Raw genomic sequence first — 24,210 nt, 5'->3', positions numbered from 1 at the left:
GTCTTGTGATATCGCAAGTCGAATTAGGCTGTACCGCAATTTTACCCGCCTAGCCCATCACTGAAGCGGACATACTCGATGTTGATTCTAACTAAGCCACCGGCCCACCATTTAGGACCAAAGGTAGTAGTTTTAGAACTTTATATGACAGGCAACAGCCTGAAATGGCACAGACGTCTTCAAAATGGCTCGTCGGCTAGTGCACTCGTCCTTACCATTATCAACAGCGGCATCCTAAAAACAGCGGTCCTCAAAACACACTAGCGTATATTTCAGAGGCACAATCATCCGATCAACAAAGACTAATCAAGACAGGGTAGAGAAGGCACGTAGCATGGCACGTGAGCGATACGTTTCTTACATAACAGCCCGAAGCAGTTCGAAATGGTGGCGAAGACCCGCTGCCTTCGACTGTCACAGCGCAGTCTAGGAAGAGATGCTACATCAAACACCCTGTTCATACACACGACCCGTTCATTCACAGAGCGATTGTTAACCAACGGCTATGTTCACTGTTCAGTATCGTCGTTAGCCAACGATCTACAAATCTCGTGCATCAACAAAATACTATTAGAGCTCCCGCGCTCCACAGCACTATAATAGTTACATAAGGGAAGAAAAACAGACTTCAGCACGCCGAGAGCGCGTTATCATCTACAAGAGCGTCTCATCTTCTTAGGTGATTCACTTCTTCACCCGGGTTAACTACAGTGCGAGGTTTAGCTCGCTTAGCTCTTCTATTACTGAGAGGCGATTCATTTCTTCACCCAGGTGTTCTCCGAAATATGCCCTCTTAGCGAGCGATACACTTCGAGTTGCGACAGCGACCTACACGCTACATTACGCATCAGGGAAGACAGCGTCTGGCAAAGGCAGCGAAGATTACTTTACAAGGCAGCAGCCTGATTGTCCACTGACTGGGCGCTATGTGCCTTCTTCAGTCCCCTTCTGAGGGTGTGAGCCAACAGATCTGATAAGGCACGTGGACATGAGTCATGACACAGCCTCGCACGAGTCAATGCTCCACTACGCACACATTGTCTCGCGACAAAGTAGGCAGCTTATGTTACTTGGTTAATTACTGGAATGACTTTTACTTCGCATGCATGCAGGCACTGATAAAAAGGTGGCACGGCTAGATACAAAGTCAAAGTTTTTATTTTGTGTGGTTGAACGACCAACTACTTTATCTTCAATCAACTCGAAGCATTTTATCTGTGCGTCTGAAACACGCTTTTCACATCCCAATGGCAAAGTACTTGATCAACATACAGCCTGTCCCCCTGTCACAGCTTCATCGAATCAGAATACTTACTCCCCACAAGTCCTTGCCCACCTCTAAGACCCATTGAGTCAAAGTACTCACTCCACACCTTGCCCATCTCTACAGTCCCATCGAGTCAAAATACCGGCTACACACACACCTTGCCCACCTCTACAGTCCCATTGAGTCAAAGTACTCTGTCTCCTGTGTCTCAGCGAGGCACAGTTCGGGCGGCACGCCGGCCTGTCTCAGCTCTGCCTCACTGGCGCCGCACAGGGTGTTATCCAGCAGGCTCCAGAGGCGCTGGGTGGCCACACAGTCGATTAGCCACTCGTAGGAGACGCTGGGCAGGCCGTGCCGTCGCCGCCAGCCGGAGAAGTCGTGGTCGCACTCCTCCTGAGCGACTATCAGCCGCACCCGACCCGGCGCCGAGGCCAGCGCCGCCGGCGAGGAGGCCACCGCGCCGCCAGACTGACCAATCAGAGACTGAGGGGGAGAGAGGGGGAGTCAGAGGGGTCCGGTCAGAGACTGAGGGAGGGGAGGGAGAGTTAGAGGGGTCCGGTTAGCGACTGATAGGGGTGCATTAGACGGGGAGGGAGGGGGTTCGATCAGGGGCCGAGAAGGGAGACAGGCTATATGAGGGGTACATGGAGGCTATACTGCCGAGAAATGCATGAGTTCCCATGTTCTATTGCTAATACGCTTTGCTGAATATGTCCTAACAAATATATCACTTACATACCCAATCCCGCTACCGAATGAGGAAATTTTAGTTAACATGTTTTAGCTAGATCACTGAGATCGGGCGGCCCCTAGAGCTCCAGCTGTTCGAGAATGACGTCACAGAACTACCCTTGGAGGGGGCATGTGACGTCACGAACGAGCCCTAGCAGGGGGCGGCTCACCTCCAGCTGTTCCATCGTGACGTCTCTGAACGGCCCCACGCAGCAAAAGGTGAAGTCGGCGAACAGTGCGCCGCCCGTCTGGCGGGCGCGCCGCGGCCCCGGCTCGCCCGTGGCGCTGTCAATCGCCTCGTAATCCTCCTGAAAGGGGCGCGCAGGGCAGGGGAAGGAGGGGCAGTGAAAACGAGCGAAAGGGTACCTAGGTAACGGTGAAAAGTATACCTACTTGTTTAATTGAGCATAAGTATTTATTTTCTGCTTAATTACGAGCAACGACGCGGATGTCTAAGATCGAAGCTGCAGGATTGTTTGGGCTCACCAAAAAGATGCAAATCAGGATAACTCGTTCCCTCATTTCTCATGAGCTGGTCCCTAGAAATGTTTTAGAAACTGCAACGAGCAACGTTCATCAAGATCAAGAGGATCTGATCGTTGTGCAACAGGATCTAAAATAACACAAACTACGAACCAGAAGTCCCAACGAGAAGTGAGGCTACCCTCCCTATGTCTCACCTCCGGTAGCAGTCGTCCTGCCGCGAGGCTATCCTCCACCCAGGCTGCCGCCACCAGCCAGGCCCGCGCCGCCACGCCCTGCAGAAACTTGAGCGTGCGCCCGGCCTCCAGGCGCGGCCCGGTGCGTACAATCACGTGCGTCACCCCGGGCTGCCACTGGCGCAGGAAGCGACCGCCGTGCGCGGCCGCCAGCCGCTGGGCGGCCTCCTGCTCGGGCCGCTTTAGGCCCGAGGCCACCATCACAGGTGGCGGGCGGGGAGGCGGCGGCGGTGGGCTGAGGACAGCAGGGTGCCGGTGGTTAAAACGGGGTTACATAACAGGCTACCTTCTGGACTACTGCACAGTTTCCTAAGTGACATTCGTGCTTTCGCCACTCGTTTATACTGAAAAGGAATGCGATATATAAATTAGTTTATTGATCTACACATCTTAGTCCGTAAAAATGCCAATGATACGGCAATTGTGTCGTTATACGATTATCCAAGTAATTCTAAGCAAGAGGTTAACACTGTCCCGGAAACTCACTCAACCGGGACACAGGCCAAACAGAGTTTAGCAGCACACCCCACGCGGCTAGCCACACGCCGCCCGTGCTGTCCCAGCCCCTAACCCACCTATCCTTTTTCCTGCCGGCGGCCGCGGCTGTCTCGGTGGGTCGGCTGGCGGAGAACATGTCCTCAGACTCCGTCTCGGAGACCTCTGCTGCGTCTCCGCCAGCGGCAGCAGCGGTGGTGGTGGGTGTGCCGGTACGGTCAGAGGCGGCGGAGGCGGCGGAAGGCAGCACCGCCCGACGGACACCGGAGGGGTCTGGAGCAGCAGAGCCCGCAGCACCAGCGGCAGAACCCGGAGCAGCGGCAGACGGAGACTGCAGAGAGACAGGGGCGGGGTTAATGTTGACTTTGCAAGGCAATGAGAAAAATGCGTCAGCATATCACTTTATTAATTAAGCTGTCCCTAAGCCCACCACTGACTGATGTCAGGAGGGTTCATTCTTCGTAAGTTCGATTTTGTCTTATGGAAATGCACGATAAAAATCACAACACAACCACGTGGTCGGTAGAGCCGAAACATTCAACTTTGAACGCAAGTAGGTAACACAGTAATGAAAACAACCCTTTCAAATGCAGAGGGCACCTGCGGCCGGGGCACTGTCAGTACATTTTTGAAGCTTCATTCGAATAGTCCCATCACAAGTTTGGACATCCAAACTACACTCACCGTTTTCGCCGGCTCGTGACGCGTAGCCTCCGCCTGCTCCGCGCCTCCCCGGCTGGTGTCGCTCTCCCGCCCGCTGGTATCCCGCACGCTCGTCTCAGCCGCAGGCACACACATGCTACTCTCGTTGAAGAAGCCGGGCGGCACGAGCAGGTCCTCGCTGCTCGGACTGGTGGCTGCCGGCGGTCGCGGCGGAGAGCGAGCTGAGAGGCCGCTGCGCCGGCGCGGCGGGGAGCTGGCCGAGAGGCCGCTGCGCCGGCGCGGCGGGGAGCCCTCCAGCCCGACCGGGCTGCTAGGGATCAGGTCCGACTCCGGGGCCGGCTGGGCAGGGGTGGTCGGCAAGCGGTCCTTAGCGGACAATTCAGCCTCCGGAGTCGGTGCGGGTCTCGGTGATGTCTTGGACTCAGCTCTGGGAGTTGGTTTACTCCGAGTCGGCGTCTGGTTTGTCTCTGCTCTCGGCGGTGTTGGCTTATCGCCAGAGTTTCTCGTTCTACTGGTGGTGGAGGTCGGGGTATCGGTCGTCATTTTGACAGAGCTCATGACCCGCCCGGAGCGCCGCGCTGGCCGGGGCGACTGCTGGGCCGAGTGAGCTGAGCTCTGAGCCGAGTGAGCTGAGTTGGTGAGATGAGCAGCCGCCGCCGAGCGCCGCCGTCCCCCGGGCGTCACCAGCACTGTGTCCAGGTGTGCCACGCGGCCCGGAGAGGCCACCACTTCACCACTACTCGCCACGATCTCTGCCAGAGAATCCTGAGAGCCAGGCGGCGCCGGGTCGGCCGCGCCCGCCAGGTCCGGGTCGATGTCACCCAGCGAGCGGCCGGCCGAGGGGCGAGACTGCCTCATCTCGCCCTCCACCATAGACTCGTCCTCACAGACGGCCAGGCTGGAGTCGGCCGGCACCTCGCAGATGGACTCGTCCGCCGGGGGGAGGTCCACCTGCTGCAGTATACTGTCTGTAATGGATTTCTCGCCGCGGGGGTCCTGTCTTCCATCTTCCTCTCCCTCCTCCGACAGGCGCCTAGTGGATTCACCCACCGGTGCGCCGCAGACCTCCCCCTGGATCTCGCGAATGAACTCGTCCACCGGCATGGCGGCCAGCCGCTCGATCTCCTCGCGGTCCTCTGCGTCACTGGCAAACTCATCGAGCTCTCTGGGCGGGTCAGGCTCCGCCTCATCGTCTGAGATTCGGGCGGCCCGTCGGCCCGGGGCGCGGCAAACTGGTGAGTCGGTGGTGGAACCGCTGCCGCCGCCAGCTCCCGGCGTCCCGGCTGGCCGCTCCCTGCCGCTGCCCTCCGCACTCCGGCGGCCCGCTGAGACTTCAGCCACCTCTTCAATGGGTTCTTCATCTTCCATGGCTTCGTCTTCAGGTTCAGCGTCACTGGATAGCGTGCGACGCTTGCTTTCGGTCGATGAAAGCTTCTTCGTACCAGTCGCATCGTCTTGAATCACCTGCAGAGAGCCTCCTTCAGACAACAAATCTTCGTCATCATCAGACACCACCTCTGGATCTTCCTTGGAGCCCTTGGCGGCGCTGGCTGGGGTCACAGGCTGGGAGCGGGGCCTTTTACTCCCCACAGCAGACCCCAGCGGGGAGCTGGCTCTCTTCTGCGAGCCCACGCTGCCCGAGCGGCGCTTGGTGTCTGCCTCATCCCCCGGCGCTGATGCCTGACTGCTCTGGTCCGCTGGTGGCGCCGCCGTCTCACTCTCATCCCTCTCCCGTTCGGTCGTCTCTCTCGGCGGCGGCGCAGGAGGCTCCTCCATCAATTGATCCACCTCCTCCGTGTCCAAGTCACAGAGATCGCGGGGCGGGGGCGGAGCAGCCTCCTCCGCCATTTCCCTGGCCACGCGGTCGAACTGTGTGACACTCATCGGGCCTATCTCCTCACTGTCAGGAGGGAAACCCACGGAGGGAGCCGACTCGGGAGCAGGGACTGGGTTCTGCCGCATCAGCGCGCTCAGCTCACCGCGAGGCGAGGGGGAGGACTGAGACGGCGGCACGAGATCTTCCCCGGCGGGAAGTTCAGACGAGCGTTCAGCAGCAGCGGCATCAGCAGCAGCAGCGCCGCCAGCAGCGGGGGCAGCCTCGGCGTCAACATCAGCAGCCAGGGAGCGGCGCGCGGATCGGCGCGGAGGCTCCAGAGCCAGTCCCGCGCCGCTGGGAGTGGATACAGTCGGTGGCACGGCCGAGGAAGCACTGCTCCGGGTCCGCAGCGTGCGGGGCGAGGCGCCGGGGGCCGGGGGACGTCTGGGTGACCGGCGTAAGCCCGCTGATACAACCTCCACCTCCGCCGCCGGCTGACTCCGTGACCGACTCCGACTCTTCGACTGACTCTCAGCCGTCTGACTCGACTCCGCACGACTCTCGGAGCTCTTTCGAGTCGAAGGTCGAGGGGATGGCTCTCCGACTGCCTTCTTGGGTTCTCTCCTATCCGGTGTGGCCGCCGCCCCAGCAGTGGCGGTGGGGGTGGTCCGACGGGCGGACTCCCGACGGCGGGACGGACTGAACGCTGGGGTGACGGTAGAGAGGGAGGCGCCGCCGGCGGCCGCCCGCGCAGAGGAGTACCGACGGGCGGACGGAGACCTGGAACACGCCGGGGCGGGCGAGACGGTCAGAGACAAAAGTCAGTGGTATTGTACCCAAGTCTTACAAAATGTTACAGAAAGGCAAGCTGAGAATGGAAGCTTCCTTAACAATCAGGTGCTGATAAAATAAACATCGATCAACAAAACGGAATAAATCATGACGTCTCCAACGAATGGTAACTGGTAAGTCCGTGCAAAAAGTATCTCAAACTTACCAATAAAGGCTGTGTTCCGTGCTAAACGTTTTCATCAACCAATACCATTCATTATTCAGCATGACTAAAGCAAAAACAGAATGAGGCAGCACACCCACACGTCTGTCTATGAGATGTGTCTTACCTGAGCGCCGCGGTGGCCGCCTGCGCCTGCGCCACGGCCGCCAGCACGGCCTGCACGCCGGCGGCCGCTGCCGGTCCCGTCTGCGCGCTGCTGGCCCTGCTGAGTTCACTGGTCAGCCGTCCGACCAGCGCCGTGAGTCGCCGCTGGCCGGCCAGCAGTCGGACCAGCAGCCGGCGGCTGGGCACCGCCCGGCGGACCCGCACCGCCCGCCGCCGACCCGGCCCCGCCCCCGCCCGGCGGACCGACGGGGAGACAGCCGGGGCAGCGGGCGCCTGGGGAAAACGGGAGAGATGGTCAACAGACGGGGGATCTCGCAAGTGTAACATTCTATTTTAGCATTTTGATTCCAACATATCTTTTTAAGATATGCGACTTTTTATGTCACATTGCCCTATTAATTACGATATAAAAGAAAATTCAGCAATAAAGCCATTATCGCGATACAGTCAAACAAGCAGTCAACACCCTTTCCATTCCTCCAATCTCGCAGCAGCCGCACGCCTCACCTGTTCGTCCTCAGCAGCGTCTCTGTCCGCGCCGCGTGCCGCCGACCCCCGCGGACTGGAGCGGGACAGCCGACCAGACTGACTGCGGCCGGAGCGGCGCCGGCCGGCGGACGGCACGCCGACTTCCACCTGGTAGTCCTCAGAGTCCGGGGGAGGCGGCCCGGGTGGAGGAGCCGCCCTGGAGTCGGGCGGAGCCGCTCTGGAGTCGGGAGGCACCGCTCTGGAGGTTGGAGGCCCCGGTACTGGCGCCGCAGATCCCGCAGCTGAGGGTGTAGGGGTTGACACCGCGGTGGGGGAGTCTGATGTTCCCCCAGACAAGCCTCGAGATGCTGACTTTGCTGATGACGCCTTTGTAAACATATCAGCCGATGTCGCTACAGATGCTACCGGCGAGATCTTCGTTCCAGGGCTCGTGTGTGCTTCTGTGGAAGTCCTGCTTCTGTGTCCCGTAGGTGCTTTCTCAGAGGCAGACATCCGTTCGCCGCTCGCGCCGCGGCCGCGGGTTCGTTCCGCAGGGGCCGGAGGCTCGACAGCTACTGCCTCGCTGTTGGGTATCACGGACTCACTGGCGGGCATCTGGGAGTCAGCCGGCCGCGGTGACTCGCGGAGCAGTGACTCGCTCTCCGCGCTGGGAACTGCTCCGCGGGAGCTGAGTCGGGTCTTCTGACGCTCGCCGGCCGAGGCAGAGGGGGCAGAGGACCGGGAGGAGCGGGGTCGGGGCGCTGAGACAGAGGGCGGTTCCTGCGGCGACAGCAGGGGCGGCGGAGTGCCCTCCAATTCAACCACGTCCTCTGCGTCTGAGAGTTCTCCCCCTCCACTCGCCAAATCCACAGCCCCGCCTGACGCCTCCTGCCGATCCATATCAGCGTCAGTTGGACAGTTTGGTCCGTCCTCTATCATCTCCAGCTCTGTCTCTGGCACCACCTCTCCCGCCCTCTCCCCTCCTCCGCACTCTGTCTCTGTCTCTAGCGCCATCACCTCATCCTCCAGCTCCTTCACGGCCTCCCGATACTGTCGCACCTTCTTCCCCATCCGCTTCGGCTGGCTCGCCGTGAATCCCTCCGACGCCACATCGTCGCCGCTCGACGCAGTCACCTCCTCGTCGATTCGGCTCGTCGGGGACGGCGGCGCGTCGTCGGCCGCGTCGAAGGGGACGATGGGCGGCGGCCCGTCCGAGTGGCGGTCTTCCTTGGTCGGCGTGCGCCGGCCGCCCTTCACGTTCAGCTCCGCTTTCAGGCCGAAGGAGGTCTTGAGACGAGGCAGGCGCGACCAGCCGGGCGAGCGGGCGGCGGCTGGCGGCGGCAGGCCCGCGGCTGCCAGCTCGCCGGCACTCAGGTCACACTGAGAGGAGCCGGGGTGGTCGGTGGCCAGAGAGTCATCTTCAGCGGCCGTCGAAACCCCAGCGTTCTCCCCTGCTGCCGTAGGATTCTCAGCAGACAGACGGTTTGACGTCGGAGGCTTGGACGTCTCCCGCGGGGTTGCTTGTAGTTTCGGTGTTCCTTGTTTTGTGGTGTACGGCTCTGGCTGGCCGGGTTTGGGCGACCGGGTGCCTCCCGTCTGTGAAGTCTGAACTGGGCGTTCCGGGAGGTCCGTCTCCCTCTCTCCCTCCGCAACTCCCCTCATCTCCTCCCCGTCTATCCCCTCTTTCTCCGCCGCCTCCCGGCACATCCGCGGGATCTCCTTCACCGTGACATCCTCGCTGAACGTCACCGACTTGGGCGTCACCGCCTCCTCCTGCTCCGACGCCTCGCTCTTCCTGAGCGCCTCGGCGCGTGTCATCGTGTCCCGGTGGCCGCCGCGCGGCGTCACCTGACCCGGCGGCGGCGCGGCGTCATCAAATAACTCCTGGATGACACGTACCTCCTGGCTGGCGGTGCCGAGCTCAGCGCGCGCCAGCTGCAGTTTCGGCGTCACCGGGGCCGGTTTAGCGGCGACACGGGTGGTGGCGCGAGGCGCGTCCCGCCGGGTCTTTTTCGGCACGGGAGGCTCGAAGTCGGAGTCGGCGGCGCTCTCCTGGCTGAGGGTGGTATCTCCGGGCAGCGCGAGGAACTCGGCGGCACGGACGGCCGCCTGACGCGCGCGGCGGGGCGGAGCGCGACGGCGACTGGCCGCCGCCTCCGCGTCGAGCTCGTCGAAATCGGCGGCCGGTCCGTCCGAGGGACCGGCGCCCGCCGCCCGGGGCTTCTTCGTCACAGTGAGCTTCTTGGCAGCGGAGGGCTTGGTCTTCTTGTCGGTCCGCTGCTGCCTCTTTTTCTTCTTCTTGGGCGGCGTGCGCTGACTGCTGATGAAGAAGTAGGGATCCTCCTCGGCTGTCTCCGTTCCTTCCGTCTGGGTCTGCGTCTGCGTCTCCCCCGACGTCGTCCCATCAGCGGCGGAGGCCCGCGCCTTGAAGAAGCGTTTCGCGGCGGCTGGCGCCGGCGTCGAGCCCTGTTCTCTGGCCGAGTCCCCGTCATCAACACTCTCATCCACCACTCTCCGGGCGTCGCCCTTGCCGCCGACGGTCCCCTCGGCACCGCTCACATCGAGTCGATTCTCCTTGTCGGCCTCGCCCTCCGCGTCGTCCAGGGGGGCCACCCCCAGTCGGCGCTTCTCCTCCATCAGACGGCGCTCCAGGCGACCCCCATCCCTCTCACGGAGTTTGTCCAGCTTGGCGATCGTCGGGCTCTCCACCTCGGAGATCCCGAACCCCGCCTCCCGAGCCTCGCCGATCCAAAGGTTGACGCGCGTTCTGCCGCTGATCCGCCGCTCGGCGTCGGCAGGCAGTGGCGGCGGCGGCGGAGCCAGCGACTCGCCCACCCGCTCTCCGTCGAACTCGAGCACCTGACTGGCCGAGAGGAGGTCCAGCTCGTCGTCTGCGACGGCCGCCGCGCGCGAGTAGACGTGCCGCGGCGGCGAGCGCCGGTGGCGGCCCCGGCCCGTGGTGCGCACTGAGGGGCGGGGCAGGGGGGGGGGAGGTCAGATGCCAGAGGCCAGGAGAGTTAGAGTAGGACGCAGTCAGCCGGATATCAGCTGAGGGTACGGAATATGTGGGGAGCTGAGACGAGAGTAGCTGCCAGTTAAAATGAGGATGTAAAAATCAAATGATATAGGACTGGGGTGGAGGATGTGGGATGATATAAAAGCTTCTGGTGGTAGGATGGGACCAAATAGCATGTAATTAATGGCTGCAGACTTTGACTGAAGCTTACCAATTTCATTCAAACACGGACTCCACCGTAAAGAGAGCCACCGCTTTTTAAAAGTCTAATCCAGCAATCAACGCAGCATAAAAACTTCCCTAAAAAGTTCAACTTCCTTAAACTACCCAAAAACTGAGCACCGCGAAAAAAAAACGGACAAACGGAACTTTTCATCGCCGATCGTTTCTACCCCGTCCCTCACTAGCGCACGCTCCCATCCGGTCACCAAACGTCCCTCACTAGCCAAGCGTCCATCACTAACCAAACGCGCCTCTCCGGCCACCAAAAACCGCCCCACACCCCAGCGCGGCTCGGCACGGTCGCAGTGCTCACCGTTTTTGGCAGCTGCCTTTTTACCGCCGGCGGCTGCCGAGCTGTGCTGCTCGGCTGCGGAGGACCGGCCGGCGGACGGCGCCGCGGACTGACGCGCCGCGTTCGTCTCCGGCGCCACCGTCTGACGCGCAGGGTTTGTCTCGGTAGCCTCGATACTCGGGCGAGGCCGGAACTTGGACGGCGACACTGGCGATGGACAGATGTCGTGGAGGTTAGTTGGGCTGGCGCTCAACGAATGGGGACTAAAAGCATATTGCGACCCAAGACAGGGAAACATCCATTGACGTTATTTGTTAAAAAACGGATTCTCATACCAAAAAAAAAAATCACATAGTCTCTGTCTCCCAGTTATATCGCTCCCTCCCTCCCTCACTCACTCACTCCCTCCCTCCCTCCCTCCCTCCCTCCCTCCCTCCCTCACTCACTCACTCACCCACTCACTCACTCACTCACTCACTCACTCACTCACTCACTCACTCACTCACTCACTCGTTCCTTACCATTGAAGCCACAGTCCTCCTGTACTGCTGCGACCAGGCGGCGGACGGCCGTGGCCAGTGCTGCCGCCTGGCGGTCGGCGGCGAAACTGCGCCTCGTCAGCCGCTCCTTGCAGAGCGGGCAGGGCGCCGGCTTCTTGGTCAGCTGGTGGAGACACTCGGTGCAGAACGTGTGGCCGCACTTGGTCTGTGAGGGTTCATCGAACAGGTCCAGACTGGAACGGGGCGGGGGGCGGGGGGGGGGGGGGCGTGGCGTGAGGTAGAGAGGCGAGTGGGGTAAATTGACCGTTTTTTTTAAGGGACTATCCCACCTTTAACATGGGGTTTGAGTTGAGATAGCCAAGTTTGCGGCGATGTTCAGAAACCACTATCTATCTAGGTTGCAACCCCCGCGGCCTCTTGGTGTTGCAGAAATTCGTTCCCTTCATTTGAAAATGGGCCTTGTACAAGGCCCTATCTTCAACATGGAGCGACCGTTAGTGTGACGTCACCTCGTTTAGTCATTCTGATTTAAAGGAAAAGTGCCACCTTCTTGAAATATGAAGATATCGTTGGTTTTTATTTTGACATTATTATTTTCCATTTTCTTTTCAAAACCGGTGCCAGAAGTGCATAATTCGCTAAAAAGTATTTCAAACTATTTAACATATTGGTACTATGTTTATACTCTCTACCGCAGCTACTGTATGATGTCATAGCAATGACGTCACACTCAAGCCAATCAGCCTTGAGGAGGATAGACTCGTCGGACTGTAGCGGTTGTAAACAACTTGTCGCCCCGTGTGTCTGCCCGTGGCGCTAGTTATCTGTCGAAGGTAAGGGTGAAAGATGGATATAATGGCCATGGAACGCTATTTTAGGATTATTGGTGAATAGCAAGAATATAGTTTTGGTGGTTTGAAATTGTTTGTCCTCAGTGATTGGCTTGATTCTCATTTTGCGGCATAAGCGGCTGTTTGGTTACATTGCATTTTTTATGATTGTGTAATTATTATGATTATGTTCCTCCAAAGTAGGCATCACATATCAATCTCAAAGGCAGATCATCTTCTTTTCATGCCTATAATTTTCTTCAAGAATATTAATAAAAAATATTCCATTTACCCCTGCCTATCATATATCCCATGGAGCTGCCGGTGGAAGTAGGCATGCAATGTGACCTAGCATTGGCGATGTGGTTAATTAGCTTTAAAGTACTATGGAATGCTAAAGGTCATCATTTAGAATGGTTTTCAAAACATTCCACTAGGAAATATTCATTGAAACCTGAAAATTACTTACAAAATGTAAATGTATAGCCACGTCTCAAGAGCATTCAGCCGTCTTCTCAGTAAATATATTAGGAAACATAATCTTACCTGACCTAGCCTTACCTACAACCTACAACGTACGGCATTGGTAAAGCTGGCATCACTGTCAGCGTATATTAGTTTGGTAGGTTGTGGGTAGGTAGGTTGCAGGTCAGTAGGTAAGGTTAGGTTAGGTTAGATTGTTTTTAAGATTCCTTTTATCTACACATTTACCAGTTAGCGCTGACGGTGACACCAGCTTTACCGATACCCAACCTACCACCTACAACCTACAACCTAAAACCTACATTCAATGGTGGCGGGTGGTGATAATTGTTATACCTATATGATAATACTGGAGATAAATACCATACAGATTAGCTGGTATCCATGACACACTTTCTTAAGAAGAAGGTCTTCTATTAAATCATGTCTATTTTATAGGAATGAAATGATTTTTGTTGTAGTCACATTCCCTACTCTGACCATCATGTCTGATTATTTCCAGTTACCACTGACAATGCCCAAAACAAGAACAACAAAGGCCCAAAGGTGGCTGTTTGGTAGTGCGCAAAGCTGCTGGTAAGTGGCATCAAAGGATAGGATGTTGTTGTTGTTTTGGGTTAGGGCGCGTAGCAACTTGGCTCTTGCGTCCAACATCAAAGGAAGGATAGGATGTGCTTTGTTATTTCCAGGCACGTAGCCAGGATTTTGCTCAGGGGGGGGGGGGTCACAGGTTGTGGCCTAGTGTTGTACCCCCTCCAAAAAAGGAAAATTTCTCTGATTAGGCCCACTATTTTGGGGGGGGGGTGTCACAGCTGTTTTTATAAAAAAAAAATCGCCATCACCGAGGGGGGAAGGGGCACGAGGGCATGGCTCCCGTGCCCCTCCCCCCTCCTTGGTTACGTCCTTGGTTATTTCTGAGAGTTTGGATATCACAAAGCTTTAGATATAAATTAGAATGTAATAAGAAGCTTTCAGCATTGCACCTTTCCAGACACTGATAATTCATTTGCCTTTATTGTTTCAAAAGTCAATTTTCAACACAAAAAAAGTTGAAATTATTAACTCAAATAATTGCAAATATATACTTTGGTAATTTGCCTTTCGCATCACTATCAACAAAATAATCAAGGGTGACTAAATATGAAATGTTCCTGCATGATCTTCATCGTGAACAATTGTCAAGGTATGATGTTTGCGTGTTGAAATGTTATAAAGAACTTATGTCATAAAAACACAACTTGTAAAATTGTGTCTTTCCATATTATTCTGCAAGTAAGCCTTGGAAGGAAGAGACACTATTCCGTCCTACAGAAGCCATTTAGAAATGTGTGACATGTTCAGCACTTTGAGTCAGTCGGTGCCCGGACCTCAGTCGGCTGTATGACCGTCTCCTCGTCCTCTTTTGTCGGCTCCGCCCCGTGCTGTTCTATAAGGGTGTCTGACCCGCTGCCGCTATCCCCACTGTGAGGTCTGACCCGCCGCGCGCTGTCACCACTGTCGGCCCTCTGTGTGCGCGGCAGGTGGTGGTGGACGTCTCTGCCCTGACGCGCGGCGTGCGTCTGCTCAGTGTGGAGGTGCCGCTGACAGCGGTGCCGGCCGGACCGGCTGCCTCTCCGGCGGCCGACATTGAGCGCGGCACGTGTCCGCCGCCGTTCGGGCCGCTGCAGCTGCTGCAGTCGGCGGCGCAGCTGTCCGTCTCCGTGTCGCTGGCCGTGCCGCTGGACCTGCTGCCGCGGCCGGCGCCGGCGCGCTGCGCCTACGGCCGCCTGCTGGCCGTCGTCTCGCAGCGCAGCCTGCAGCGCAGCGGCGTGCTGCAGCTCATCCAGCAGCTCAACGAGCCGCCCAGCCCGGCGGCGGCCGAGGGCGCCGCGCCGCGCCGGCACGGCGACGTCAGCACACCTGGCATCAGCGGCTTCTGCCTGGCCGACCGTCAGCTGCACCTGCTGTTCGCCGAGGGGCGCGCCGACGCCGAGCTGGAACAGACGGCGGCCGCGCCGCGCGCTCTGCCGCGCCGCGCGCTCTGCCGCGCCGCGACGCTCGACTCTGCCACCACTCGGGCCTACTGTTTACTGGGAGCGCCTGTACCCGCGCCAGCCGGCCGCGTTCCGCGTGCTCGAGGACCGCCCGCCACGCGCCCAGCTGCTCAACACCCGCCTCTACACGTTACAGAAACAGGAGCCGGCGCGCGCCGTCCGCGCCATCAGAGAGTGCTTCCGCACGCAGTGGCTGTCGGAAAATGAACCTGCTTCCCAACGAGGCCGGCCTGCAACAACTGCTGGCCGGCTGTTGGCCGAAAAAAAAAAACGCCTTCAACCGGATGTCAGTTGTCAAATCAACGCGTATTAATGCATTCACTAGGATGGGCTTACGTAAAGCTGTAGAATTGCAAATATATAATGGCACTGTTTTTGATCCGTTCGGTATGCATTGGTATCATATGATCTCTCATTCACAGACGATCAGCTGCGAAGACCCAGATCCGTAGTAGAGGGCTCATCGAGTCCGGGTCCAGCTCCCCGTACTTCCTCCACTTTGGAAACACCGCAGCGCAGATCACAGTTATACATAATATTTAGTTTTCACTCACTTCATAACCGAAGGTTGTTTGATAGGTGATATGCTGCTTGAGTTGCACCCCGGTATATCAATACGAAGCTTCCGTCCCTGCCACATACCAGTGAAGGAGGCGGCGGCGGCGGCGGCCGGGGCCGGGCTGCCCTGCCCACCGACACAGTCTGTGAAATGCCCCAACAACCTTTAAAATTCAACAGGCTTCATAAATGTTTTTTTTTGCACCATATTTTCTCGCGTATATGAAAGCTCTAAAATGTACAATATTCCTTTCAGCCACAAGCGATATAACAGCTCTACAAAACGTCATGTCTCTGTGTGCAAGAAAGACACATATATTGTGTATAATCGAGCGTACATGATCTGCAGCGCTGCGGAGGGCTGCTCGGTTGCCGCTTTTTACCAGTCGGCTCTAGGTCGGACGACTGGCTCTAGGTCGGACATATGGGTAAACAAAATGGAATAGTAATATTAAACAATGCTACCTGCTGATGCTACTGGGCCTCTCATTGGTGAAGAACTGGCAGCCAGCCAGCGTGTTTTTGTGAGAACTGTTTTAACAGCAGCAACCGAACGGCTCTCGGGCCAGCGACCAGTGAGCGTAGACAGCACAGCGCTCCATTAGGCATCGGCGGGCAAGCACGCATTAGCTGTGGACGGACCGGCCGCCCGAACATATTTGTCGGTATCGAAAGTATCGTGAACCAAATGACTGCTAGCGAAAAAAGGAATGCCTCTCGTATCCATTAAAACATGTGTTCTACAAAAGTACATAATTGCTTAGTTGTCGCCAGTCACTCATTGCACCATGGCGTCAGTGTGGGGCCGCGCCCCGAATCATCTCAATCGCCAGGCAAAGCATCTCAATCGACAGGCACATGGTAGTCCAGCTACGAATCCGAGCCGCGGCATCCCGTCTATGTATCTACATTACACCACAATCGAACACTGTCGGGCCACCCGAGACAGCAGTCTCCAATGTAACATCAAAACCCGCCACTCGTCTAATATAAGAAAAATGAGCATTGAGTACCTACCGAATATCGACTACAGAAGATTACAATGGGGTGCAGATCTAGCAAGAGTGTCGCGGTTCGTCTCGGCACGGCTTACAGGCCGCCGAGCCCGCGCAGGTGACCGCCAGCTCCACCTGTTCCACCTCCGGCGCGGAAGCTCGATCACAAGACTGACCTCAGTCGGCGCTCTGTGCTCGGCACAGGGCGACCGGGTCAGGAACGGGCCGCTGCCGCCAGGGCCGCGGCCACCAGCCACGCGGCAGCGCCCGCGCACCGGCCGCCACCACCCGCTCAGCCCAGATGCGCGCCACGGCGTCATTGGGGCTTCCCTGAGCAGGATCGAACCAGAGCTGCATGCACGGCTCCGTATCCGCCGTGAACTTCCACGAGTGATCCCACACCTGAAAAAGGCGCACGGTTTGCGTCACAGCTCGGCTCACTTTCACAGTCCACGCACCGGCAGCAATTAAGGGCTACTTAGATAGTGTGCTAATAGAGCGCAATCACTTAGCTTAATCCATATAGTCAACCATGAATTGTTAATTACGAGCGAGCGAGCGAAGCGAAGTCTTTTCAATATCACGGAAAAAGCTCAGTATGAGCGGCCCGACCCGGCCCGGCCTGTAACGCTTTTGAGAGGCTTATATCTCAGCAACCGCTGGACCGATTGGCCTGCGGTCTTTTTTTTGTTGGCTAGCCCTATTCCCTCTACCCCGTAATTGACTACTCTTGATACATTACAGGGACCGTCGTGGCACGTGCCACGTGAAAAGTCAAGGGTGTTATTTGTCAAAAGTTGCAAAAGAAGTGATTTTGAGAGGCTCATCTCAGCAGCCGCTTGGGCGGTCTTGCGGTAAATTTTGTAGGGTAGCTGCACCCCTTCAACCAAAGGTCGGATGCTCTTGATCTATGTGAGTGACCCCCACTGCACGTGCAAAATGCAAAAAGAAGAGGTGCCGAATTTGTTCCCATTTCAATAACTCTGTAATTACTGGGGCGATTTAGCTGAAACTTGGCATACAGGTAGGCAGTAGGCACCCACCAGGCAATGCATTCCCATATGTTGCGGTTAGGGTGCTACTGCTTAGTGTATTATGTGTAAAATAAAGGACGCTTGAATCTTACCTGAGTGATGTCCATTTCTTGATCACTTTCATCTGTGGGTGACCGAGCAGCGACAGCAACCCAAGGCGTATACGGAATCTGTAAAAAATCAGCACACCGTTACCACATGTTTTAATAAAACTTACCTATAGGGAGGTAGCATAAAATACAGATCAAAACAATAACATACAAACATACAGATATTCGGTTAGGTTGAAATGGCTAAAAAATATAAAAAATAAGGGCAAGGTACTAGGGCTGTAAAGCTGTAAGGGCTCGGTACTAGTAATAATTTTTGGCTAAAAATATCACAAATAAAGACTCTGCACTAAAGCTGTAATGTCTGGTACTAGGAATAACTTTAGAGCGAAGTGTTACAAAAACAATATTCAAAGTCTTTTGATAACTTTGCAGGCATTTTCATCACTTTTAAAAAATAACTTACATTCTGATCCGGCACAGCACTGTTCTTTAGACGCAAACGTTTTTGACTGTGCTTATCATGGTGCGCACTTCTTGTTAAGTTTAAGTGGTCATGTGGTCTTGGCTCATTGGTCATGCCACACACCCTCATCCACTTTTCTCTGTACTTCTTTTTTTAGCGGGAACCTAAAAGTAAAAAAGGGTCAGCACATGCTTAGTCCATGCAACACATACTCTGTGTATTAAGCTGAATAGCTCCACTGAGCCCAGTTTCACCAAGAACGGTAAACTTAATTTTGGGGTAGTTTTTGTAGTTAAGTAGTGGGGTAGTTTGGTAGTTTACCCCAAATTGAGTTTACCGCACTTGGTGAAACTGGGCTCTGGTGAGTTTCCTTTTCTTGTCAGCACATAAGTGAAAGAAAACTGTGTAGACAAGAGATGAACCAAACCCCCATGGAAAGGTAGGTGTTACCACAACCAGGAAATGGGATTTGAAGGGCTGGATAAATGTGTCTGAGTTCTGCCTTTCAGCCAGACTGGAAAACATCCATACACTACACCGGATGCCCGTGAGCCCCTCATGCGCCAAAATTTGAAGCAAGCAATTTTGAGCTGGAATTCCAGTGCATGATTTCCACTGAAAGTTGGGTGCCTGTTTGCACCAAAATTAAGCCACTTTTACATAAAGCACATGTGCATATCTACCGACCAAGGCTATATCAACCAGACAGATCGTTCTGGGGCCTCGGAGTCAGACGCTCTTCCCTTTCTGAGCGTCTGAATTAGTTAATGTTCCCATGAAAACCCAATACCACAATTTGTGTGGCACACTGTAGAATCTTAAGGTGAAACAAGGCCCAGGCCGGAAGTTCCGACTCTCTTCAGACCTGCCAGCGCCCGCAGGGCAAGTCTGCTGCTAGATTGACCACAGCGTGTCAAAAAATTCGGTGACAGCCATTTGCATAAACATTATGCGCCATGCGGTCACCCTGCGCCTAAAAATTCAGCTGCCACCATGCGCTGAATTTGACGCATGCAAAATTATGCTGGATGTGCGATGAAATTTTCGGGGCAACGCCGCAATCACGCCACTTCGCATGACATATTCGGCATAACTTGCGTTTTTTTATCCAGTCTGGCATTTCAGTTGTGAAAGCCTGAACAGTTCAAAAAGGGTTTGCTAATCCAGGGGAGAGTTCTGTGAAAACAAAAGTAATAGAAGAGCCATTGCAATAAATAAGAATTTAGGTACCTACCTAGGTACCTAGGTACTTACTTGTGCACAGTCACACGCATATCAGTCCCGACCCGATGTAGGTCGTTTGCTCCGCGGATCACGCACTTCTTCATCGTTATTATAGGTATTTGTTCGAACAAAAATGCCCTGATTTCGGATCAGAGCCACGGTATAAAATATGGTATACTGCCTTGCGTAAGATAAAAATGCATTTTAGCAATTGGCTACCAAACGAGATGTCATCTGTTCAGGGCATAGCATAGGTTTACTTTCATAGACCTCATGAAAGTAGCTCATGAAACTCATCACCAATCAGCGCGACGGATTTCAAGATTCGATTGCGGATGTTCATCCGCCGGCCGATTGCCAGAACAGACAACGAAAAATAACGCAACTGCTCGTGGTCTGCTCGCTAGTACAGGGATCCGTGCCTGATCAGTACTGCTGCAAGCTGATTGGTTAAAAACCAAAGCCTCGCCGCGGGTGGCTGTATTGTCGGATAAGAACGCATTCCTGGGATAAGAACGCATTCCTGGCATATTTTCTTTTAAAATTGCCGATAACTACGAATGGAGGCCGAAATCGGCCGTAAGGAGGTAGACAGAGAGGTTTTCGGACACGGGCTACAAGATGGCTATCTCAGTTTCAATCCCCATGTTAAAGGTGGCCCTTTTCCTTTAAATGGGTTTGTTCGTTGAAAAATCGCTTAAAACTTGGTCTGAACTTTGTTGTGGTGCCTACAGAGTAAAAAGAATCAGCTTTATGACAGTAATGTGGCCTGGGGAAGGAGGTAATTTTGGGCTGTGACGTCACATATTTGAAAGTTTGTGTTTGGAATATGGGAAGCCTAAGATGTTTAATGAAAAATAAATGCCAGAACCGTGTTCCTGGTCATCCAATCTAAAAAGTCAGGCACAATTTAACTGGTTTTAACAACATTTTAGAAGGTGGGATAGTCCCTTTAAGTCATGCATCTCAAAACCGACGCCATAGTTCCGCACACTTTAACCCTATCCCTGGCGGGGGGCCTTTAAGCCCCCCCCCCCTTCAGGTTTTTTTTTGTGCCATTGCCAAACGCCGCAAGACTGAAAGCTCATACTCGGTGACTTTTTCTAAACATTCTTTGCGCACATTTTGACAAAAAAAAAGTTGCCGGGTCAGGTCAGGTCAGGTCACCAGAGGCGGTTTGGTGACCCCACCTCAGAAAGTTTGCAATCACGCCAGAGCTAGAGTTTTTGACCGATCAATTTCTTCTCTTCAGGTTTTAGTTAGGGTACCAGTATGTGCAATTTATATATCTCAGAATTTTCCTATCTGTGACCTGAGGTCAGACCAGACTCGTGACCTTTACATTGCAAGCCTATGGGAAAATATTGAAACGCCTCCTGCTTCGTGTAAACGAGTCAAAACCACCCAATTCTTTCAGTATTATGAAAAATTATCTCATCGGTGATTATCATGGTGCCGCTAATTTACAGGGGCACCGGCAAAGGTCATCTGAGGTCATGTGACGTCATAAATCGTTTTTCTGTCAATAAATCACGACATGATGGTGCTAAAGACTTTGTAAGTGGTACCAAACTGCTCGCCTGGTCAAGGCGCGTCGTTTGGTATGCAGCATGACCATACCCCACAACCTCATTGATGAATGACCTGACCTTGACCTCAGGTCAAATTTCAAATTGACCTGTGAATGTCATCACATACTTATTTCGCATCGCCTCGGCGAGAGCAACAAAAAATGTTTTTTTGTTTTATGTCTCTATGTTTCTTAGTTTAAAAGTTATATAGGTAACTAATTCCAAAACATTTTATCGTTGATGACCTCTGGTGACCTCAATATTGACCTGACCTGAAAATGTTTTATGTAAAAGTTGTAGATCTTTAAACGACCTATCAAACGCCGTTTGCTGTTTGCCGCTGCGATGTGTAGTTTTTGATATCTGAAGGGGGGCCGAATCGGCGTCCCCCCCGCCAGTTTCTTGTCCCGGCGGAGCCCGCCAGGAATAGGGTTAAACGCTGGCAGGGCTTGCATTTAGTTATTTGACTTTTCCTACACAGTAAATTTGAAATGATGAAATAGCTTATAATGGGAAAATTTTAACATTAGACAGAGGTGTGCAAAATGACCAAATAGCCCCCTCCCCTAACTACTCACCCCCACTCTTCGTTTGAGTGAGGTCAACCTAACGTGTTGATCTCAGGGTGTAACGTTGTTAGCTTAGGGTGTTGTCATCTTAGGGTGTTGACCTCAGGTCAAAGTCAGTTCACAGCCTCTCAGGTCACGATGTTGGTCGAAAAATAACACATCGCACATCATTCGATTCGGCAGATCTTCCTCGGCCCATGTCTCTTTCCGAATGGCTATCTCAACTTTGATCGTAAACTATTGACGAAAAACTCCGGTGACCGAAGTGACGTCATATTCGACGTCAGGCGGGGTCAACTATACAAAAATCAAACATCGGGCCATGCAAAGAGCGTGTGAAATTATGTTTCCATGTACTTGAGCCTTGTGGTAGTCCTAAATCATTCCCGGCGCCAAAAAAAAAGAACATTTCCCCCCACTGACTTATGATGGTGAGGTCATGTCACGACCTGACCTAAGGTGAACCCAAGAAAAAATATGAGAAACAAGTTGTGAGACATCCTCAGGACAATCCTAAGCCCTGTAAGTTTCATATCCCTCTGAAAGTTCCTCTAGCGCTGAGGCCGTTGTGAAGTTGTCGTTGTGACATTTTAGGATCGTGCAGAGGTTCACTTATGTCAGAACATGTCAGTGACCTGACTTGACCCGAATATGCAGTTGGTGTCAAAAGATCCTCAAATCAGTCAAATCAAAAGAGTCTTGAATCAAACATCCGGTGTGCTAACTTTCAGCTCTCTAATGCCGGCACGTTCCGACCAATTGTGAAAAACCAGTCAGAGGCGGCAGGTGCTCCCTCTCGGCCGGCCCGGATCAACCCTCGCCGGTATCGGTGTTTTGCCGGCTGCTAGCGTTGGGGGAGTGTCCCTTCGCCCCTGATCGAGCTAGAGCTTCGCGAGAAAAAAAGGAGCATGTTGCCCGTGCCAAGATGAAGCCGATGATAGCCAACTTTAAGGTCCTAGGTCATTGGTTGGCGTTCGAGGTCAGGTGAATGACCAAAGTCGGGAAAGTTGGGACCTGTTAAAACTTTGTAAAGTGGGTTCGTTATGGAGTTTTCCGGGGCGCTGGTCACAAATTTTGCGTTAGTTTTGACCACAGATTATGTCTTCATGCAGTTAGGCCAGGTCGGGTCAGGTCAGGTCAAACAGTAGTCGTCGTGCCAGCTATCCAAAGCACAGGAGTTAATCACCACTAACAGGTTCGTAGCTTGTTACGAAAGCACTAAAACTACTTCGTAAATGTTCAAACAGGTGCTTAATCTGAGACCGGGTAAAAAAATACCGTAAAAACATGGAAAACTCAAAAAGTGAGAAAAGATCATCAAAGGCCAATGACCTTGACCTGACCTTCACGTGACCTTGACACCCATGCTTACACATGGGACCAACATCTTTTCACATTTTTAAATGTTTACAACCACAAAAAACGAGAAACACGTGGATAATGTGAGCCCACATGCGCCAAATCGCGATTCCAGCCAAACATGGTCTCCAAATTTCAATTAAAAACACACACATCACATAGATAAAGACCGAGTCACGAGTGAATGTGTCAGAGCTGATAACAATGGATGACTGACCATATCCTGCACTCCAGAGTCTTCTGCATTGAAGAGAGTATCCTCTGGACATGATGGACTTCCTCTGGAACCTCCATAGCTGATGCTGAAACATAAAAATGTTGTTTAAATATAACCATGATCAAATCCGTCCAATATATATGCATGTGAATTGCGATCCCCACTATTCTTCAACCATTTAGCTTCTGTGCCTTATAAGCTTAAAAACAACAGCAATTTGCAAAAGTTTAGATTCACACCAGCCAGGTACGGCTCTCGCGAGATTGAGCGGTAGGTTTTGCACTTTTACATTTCAGGTTAATGGCTATATCTCAGAAACTAATCGATCTACGGTGAAGCCATTTTACACGATCGTGGCCGGCTTGTGAACCAACAAGTTGATCGCATCTTCAACACTTAAAAGCTTAAGACGACGAAGATATAGCCTGAAGTACACTAAACTTTCTAGGTGCAGAACCTACCGCTAAAACCTGAAACCGCGAGTAGATCCCTTCCCTACTTCAACTTACCTTCAATACACGGCAGCCAAAATCCCAAATAAACACGATTTTCAATTCAACTGATGCTAACGACAGGAACCATAAGTAGAGAAAATCAAGGCCGAGAAAATAATTACATTCCCACTCATTCTCCCACGTTTGCTGAACGGTTGACAATTGTTTTTATTTTTGGCGCCATCGAAAAGGCGCAAAGCGACATACATGGCGAGCACGATACATACAGAAACGACATACCGCTAGTATTTTATATCTGCATGGGAAAGGGCACGCATTGCCGGCAAAATTTATTTTGTACCTTTAATTATTGGCATTAGTAGCCCTCCTGTTATGTTTCTGCAATTACATAACATTGATTATATAATTTCAAAAGCGAATAACTTCACTGAAATACTTTTGTGAACCTGTGCAGTGTAATAGCTTGGTAATAGCCACTTGTCCGTGTCAGCAATCGCAGCGCAGCATTGTCCGTCGTTATTCATTATTGCACGCATTTGCAAGGCTATCATAAAGTCACAAAAACAGGATACACATTTTCCATCCCACCAACACACTACGAAACGTATACATACGTTTCAGGGTTGCGAAGACCAAAGGCGAGTTACAGAAAAGCCGTACTGCAGCTTACATGTCCGCTCATAGATAGCGCTGGCGGAGAACGCCTGATGATAGGCTGTCCCGCATTACGTCCCACCAACCGCGATCAAGATGGACGTTTAGGTATGGAGATAAGGGCGTTGTAGTGAGCTGGCTCTTCTCCAGAGGATTCTGTTAGGGCCCACCACCCGGCCCCGTGAAAAGAGGAGACAAAAATCACTGTTGTCGGCTGTCGCTTAGATATCTGACATCTGAATCTCATATCAGATTCAGTCGCATGGATGGACACGGATGGAAAATGGATATCAATGATCGATATCCTGATCCATGGTCAATACCTATGGCTGTTACCACTGGCGAATCGAGAGAGTTGGGGCTGTTGCCGCTCCAGCGTTGAAAATTAACATATTTTGCCGT

The 24,210-nt window shown here is 53.6% G+C and overlaps 1 protein-coding gene and 2 long non-coding RNA genes across 4 annotated transcripts; 1 reads left to right on the top strand and 2 right to left on the bottom strand.

Annotated features, from left to right (window-relative positions):
• Window positions 1-249: 249 nt before the first annotated feature.
• LOC122374373 (serine/arginine repetitive matrix protein 2-like) lies at window positions 250-23,391 on the bottom strand. Its single transcript, XM_043353080.1, has 11 exons — window positions 23,209-23,391; window positions 22,700-22,784; window positions 11,332-11,543; window positions 10,832-11,017; window positions 7,320-10,246; window positions 6,814-7,085; window positions 3,898-6,472; window positions 3,294-3,544; window positions 2,680-2,953; window positions 2,170-2,307; window positions 250-1,750 (listed from the first exon to the last, which is right to left on the bottom strand). Exons 2-11 carry the CDS (start codon window positions 22,774-22,776, stop codon window positions 1,436-1,438), a joined length of 7,227 nt encoding a protein of 2,408 aa, XP_043209015.1. The 5' UTR covers window positions 22,777-22,784; window positions 23,209-23,391; the 3' UTR covers window positions 250-1,435.
• LOC122374377 lies at window positions 11,938-15,035 on the top strand. Its single transcript, XR_006255208.1, has 3 exons — window positions 11,938-12,143; window positions 13,126-13,199; window positions 14,144-15,035. It is a non-coding gene; the product is annotated as an uncharacterized LOC122374377 (long non-coding RNA).
• Window positions 15,501-19,657, bottom strand: LOC122374376. 2 transcript variants are annotated; one of them, XR_006255206.1, is made up of 4 exons: window positions 19,014-19,657; window positions 17,760-17,923; window positions 17,336-17,413; window positions 15,501-16,611 (listed from the first exon to the last, which is right to left on the bottom strand). It is a non-coding gene; the product is annotated as an uncharacterized LOC122374376 (long non-coding RNA). The 2 variants fall into 2 exon arrangements; XR_006255207.1 differs by having other exon boundaries at window positions 19,028-19,043.
• Window positions 23,392-24,210: the final 819 nt, after the last annotated feature.

Source organism: Amphibalanus amphitrite, unplaced genomic scaffold, assembly GCF_019059575.1.
Source record: "Amphibalanus amphitrite isolate SeventyFive unplaced genomic scaffold, NRLGWU_Aamphi_draft 001649F_arrow, whole genome shotgun sequence".
Lineage (NCBI taxonomy): Eukaryota > Metazoa > Arthropoda > Thecostraca > Balanomorpha > Balanidae > Amphibalanus > Amphibalanus amphitrite.
The sequence above is the reverse complement of the archived record's forward strand: the minus strand, read 5'-3'. Positions and strand labels throughout refer to the sequence as shown.

Bases quoted from the DNA above. Each gene is read 5' to 3' on its own strand.
- LOC122374373 (XM_043353080.1), bottom strand. From the start codon at position 22,776: ATGGAGGTTCCAGAGGAAGTCCATCATGTCCAGAGGATACTCTCTTCA. The intron at 2,308-2,679 runs GTGAGACATAGG...CGCCCCTTTCAG, and splicing joins CAGGACGACTGCTACCGGAG to GAGGATTACGAGGCGATTGA. The intron at 1,751-2,169 runs GTGAGCCGCCCC...TCTCCCCCTCAG, and splicing joins TCACGATGGAACAGCTGGAG to TCTCTGATTGGTCAGTCTGG.